Source organism: Sphaeroforma arctica, assembly GCF_001186125.1.
Source record: "Sphaeroforma arctica JP610 unplaced genomic scaffold supercont1.2401, whole genome shotgun sequence".
In the NCBI taxonomy this organism is placed as follows: Eukaryota; class Ichthyosporea; order Ichthyophonida; genus Sphaeroforma; species Sphaeroforma arctica.
Window position 1 is genome coordinate 1 of NW_014038157.1, and position 4524 is coordinate 4524.

General features: G+C 44.6%; 1 protein-coding gene across 1 annotated transcript; it reads right to left on the reverse strand.

Moving 5' to 3' along the window:
• Positions 1 to 916: 916 nt before the first annotated feature.
• Positions 917 to 4118, reverse strand: SARC_12564 (hypothetical protein; the record flags this gene model as incomplete). Its single annotated transcript, XM_014293327.1, has 3 exons — positions 917 to 1149; positions 1911 to 2719; positions 3558 to 4118. Coding segments are annotated over 3 exons (1549 nt in total), but the record flags the coding sequence as incomplete, so codon positions are not given.
• Positions 4119 to 4524: the final 406 nt, after the last annotated feature.

Consider the following 4524-nt stretch of genomic DNA (forward strand, 5'->3'; position numbering starts at 1 on the left):
ATTATATATTAGTATATATATATATATATATATATATAATGCAATCATTTCTGTACAAAGTACATAATAAGGATATATTTATGTACGCAAGGGTGACAATATATGCCCAACATATTTTGTATATAACTGTACAGATTTGCTTTTGAAATTGCCACCAGTCCACAGAGAGCGTTTTCGATTGAGCATCTACTGGTACAAACACGTACAGGCAATCCATTAAAAACGTCCATGCAAACGAACTCGAGCATTATTTCTTTGCACAAGGTCAACTCGTGGATCAATTAACGCGTATACCAACCTGGTTCGAGAAATAAGACCATGAAGACTACGCCCAACATATGTACAAACATTATGTACTGGTGAGCATAATCATCAAAGACAAAGGCAGCGAAGTAGAAGTTGGCAGACATCCACGTTGTGAAGAAGGCCCACATGTAAAGGAACGACACCATCACGCCGGTGTAGCCAGTTCCATTGTCAAGCTGGCCTGCCAATCTGCGAGCGGAAAAGGCAAAATATGGCACAAACCTAAGCAGATGACATGTGCATACAAAGTCATTTGTATCTAGAGATATACACACTTATCTCTAAGGCTGATCGCTAGAAACACACACAAAGGAACGGTAGTATTTGCATGCTTGAAAAGAAACGGACATACAAAGGCGACACGAAAAAAATATAGCTCAATTATATTGACTGAAAACTTGCTCGATGGTTTGCGTATACTACACGGTGCGAAAGAGTACATTGCATCGAATCAAGTCGCATAGCGTCAGTGGAGAGGATTAATACACTCCATTATACACGCACCCTACATCAATTGCCGAAAATACAATTGCTGTACCACATCTAAATCTACGATACACCAAACGAAACCAACAGCCCGTACATGCACTGACACTTAAGAAGGCACAATTTATGCACATTTGAAATAAGATAAATTGATGAATACATCCAGATACAACCTCGCCTACCTGATAAAGGCGCCGATATACACCAGATCGTAGAACAATTCAGTCCACCCAGCCTTGACCTCTAAATCGTGTTGACTATTGTCGTACGAATGGATCAGCCGTGGCGGTTGGAAGACATTGGCCGTGACTCGTTTGTAATCGAAGAACTTTTTGAGCACTCGTTTCTTCGCGGATGCTGTACTTCGGCGATAATAACCCCTAATTTTATTAAATGACGGAGCGCGGACTGAAGAGGTAGCGAAGAAACTATGCAGCAAAGCAAACATCGCTGACAGGAGTAGAGCAGAGCGCGAACACTGGAGATAGTCGATTTGTATACATCAATCGTATTCCAAGAGATGATATGTACACGGAAGGGATGTAAAAATATCAACAGCAAACCATCCTTCACTGTCCACCGAAGTAGGTGACGAATTATGACCGTGAAACCAAATCGGATGCGTGTATACCTTACATTTTGATTGTGCACTGAGAGCGACAGTATAATATGTGCGTTTTCGCGAATCTCATGTGCATGTTGCGCCCCATTTCACTGTGAGCTTGCGCGAATCGATAGCACGCGGCACCCGACTGACCTCGACAAAGTCTATTTCATTTAAAAAAATGTGCACTACTCTTGCCCGCCCAGTAAACCACCATAGAGTGCATTGTTGCCGAGCAATATTATTGTCACTGCCCACTTGATAAGTTTAAACATATGGTGGCCTATATATGCCTTCTTATCGTTGGGATATATGTCTGTGTACGTACTTGTGCTTACACATTGGCTTGTTTGCATATAATCTCCGAGCAAGAATGTGCATTCTTTACATGGATGTACATGTGCGCACACATAACATAACAAATACGCGCGTGTGAAGAGAGATCTATGTGTGCTGTGCAGCAGGCAACCCAAGCATAGGCATGTATCAAACTGTCACAGTTGGTAGTACTTACGTTTATAGATCGAGATCATGCTCCTTCTGGAGTGTCGAGAATCTGATTCAGCTGGCATATGTGGTAACGCGCCGTCACTCTTCTTGAGACTTTGTTCGTTGTCAGACTTCAGCACGGCTTCTTCGTCCAACCTTTCACCCACTTTCACCGCCGCCTTCTGCGAGGTCAGCAACCCTGTATTTTCCATTGACTGTGGATCTACAGAGGCTTGTGAAGCCGTGGGTGTGGGTGAGTTTACTTTTATACTGTCATAGCGCGCATTAATGTATTGGGCTCCTGTAACACTGTCCTCGTCCGCACCGGCTAGCACGTGCTCCTTCGCCATCTCCACTTCCATCGTTCGTGACATGCTATTGGAAACAGAAGCATCAAAATTTGTGTACACGTTTGTGCGTGATTTATCCTGGTCGGTGCTGCTTTTCAGTGCCACCTGCTCAGTCGATCCGCTGTTGTACGCCTGCGCAGGCGTGTCTGTCCCTCCATCTGTTTGTATGAGAATGTTCTCGTGAGCTTTATCGTCCAAGATCTGGTGCGAATCCACGGGGGCTGGTCCAGGCACAGGCACGGCACACTTACACGCATCTTCGACTCTTCCGCCAGTGATAGCTATACCTTTTGGCTCAATTTTTATATCGTCTGACGACGGGTCTGGATTTGACTGCGATTTAACTAAGGTGCATTTACCCCGTTCCTTGTCGATTATACAGATGGAGATGGGCGACCCGCACACTGTGCAGTGGTTCATGGCATGCACTCCAACGCCAATGGCCTCCATTCCCTCAGTGTTCTGCAGCGCTATGTTCGCGGATCTGCACGGGAATACCACCGAATACGTTTAATGCTGCATGCAACACAAAACGCTGACGGACAATTCATTCCAATTTGATATGCAGCATGTTTTGAATATATTCAATCAACAACCTCAGCTAAGGAAGCAAGAACACTGACATCACAAACGACTAATTTGTACCGATGAAGTAATTGTTCCTGAATCTTAATGGAACATGCAGGTAGATGTCCAACCACAAGAAACCTTCTGGAAGTTCAGTAGAATGTAATTTTAATGTGATTGATGAATGTTTAGGTTGTATAAAGTCAACCCAAAGACGTAATACAACTACCCATGGTCGTAACTACAAATGGATTTGAGACAAGTCAATCCAGTGCGCTCAAGAGTGTACGGCTACACTGTTGAGCTGCAATGTGAGACCAGCACTTGTACACATCGAAACACACAAGCTTGAAAGTATTGCATACAAGATCTATTTCAGCTTTAAACGTTCATCTCATACATTCAGCCCCGCTCCCCAATAAACTCACAAATTTACTCAAAATGAAAAGTTGACTTACTCATCAACTCTCAGGAAGCCAGTATACTCAGCAAGTCGAAATCGAATCAATACTTAATGCCGTATACAGATCATATCCGTCGTCTTCATCGGCCACATTAGATTATTGTTCCAGAACACAGCTCACCCGTAAAAGACTACCACACTAGAACAGCACTAAGACATGAAATATACTCGATGTGAAGCTCGAATGCGTAGCACAAAATATTCAAATCTTGCGCTTCTTTTCCAACAAATAGCCGTATACCACCCATACCTATCCATCAATAACCTATCTACCACCCATATACTAACATACCCTCTACGTGCTTCCGTCACAAAACACATGGCCATATCATCGGCCGCAGCAGAAATCACCGACGCCGTCGAGCCCCGAGCCAAACCCATACCCATTCCATTACCCACGCTAAAGCTCGGGCCACTATTGGCATGCATAGCACTGCTGCTAATTGACGGTGTGTCTCCGCCCGTATCATTACTGATCGAGCGATTGATAGACCTGCGCGGGGGTGGGGCGTGTGTGTGGGCGTGTTTATGGGTGATATTCTGATTAGTGTGTAACTTCTCATTGGCGCGTGCATTGGGAGATTTGGGTCGCGAGTGCCCTTTATCCTGTGCTTGTGGCGTGAGAAGCACTTCACCCACACTCTTACTTCTCGCAGGCTTAGTAATCGTTTTCTCTGAATCAGCGCCCTTACTTATCGTGCCTTTGGGCTTACTACCATTGGACTTTACGGCACCTTTACTGGGACGGCTCGGACCAGGCGATAGCAGCCCTTGTGCGTCCGGTGCAATGTGCGACGAGTGGATACTCACCGCCGATGCTCGGGCACCTGTGGTCCCAGTTTTAGCAGCGGCACTGGTCAATCACATTGAGAATATATGTATGAGTACTGAAGTTACAATGCTGAAACATGCTTCCAATTGGCTTCCTCAAAATGCGAATGTGAGAGAGAGCACAATTGAAGACTGTTGCTCAATAAGAGCTTAGTGAGAGCTCGGAAGTGGTATCCAAACTTCCATATTCGTGTGCGATGACAGAAACGACAGCCTTTAACAACAAGAAGTGTACCTGAAATATGACTACAACGGTGCTTCTTAGCAGAATTAACAAGGCAGATCTAATCATTCCCTATCTGTACTATCATCTCGATTCCGTGGACTGTGATACAAATGCCTTAAAGTGTAGCGATAGGGCAATATACGCAGAGGTGTAGATACGACCAGGCATATACATAGCCACTATGTACTAGGGTAACAGAACA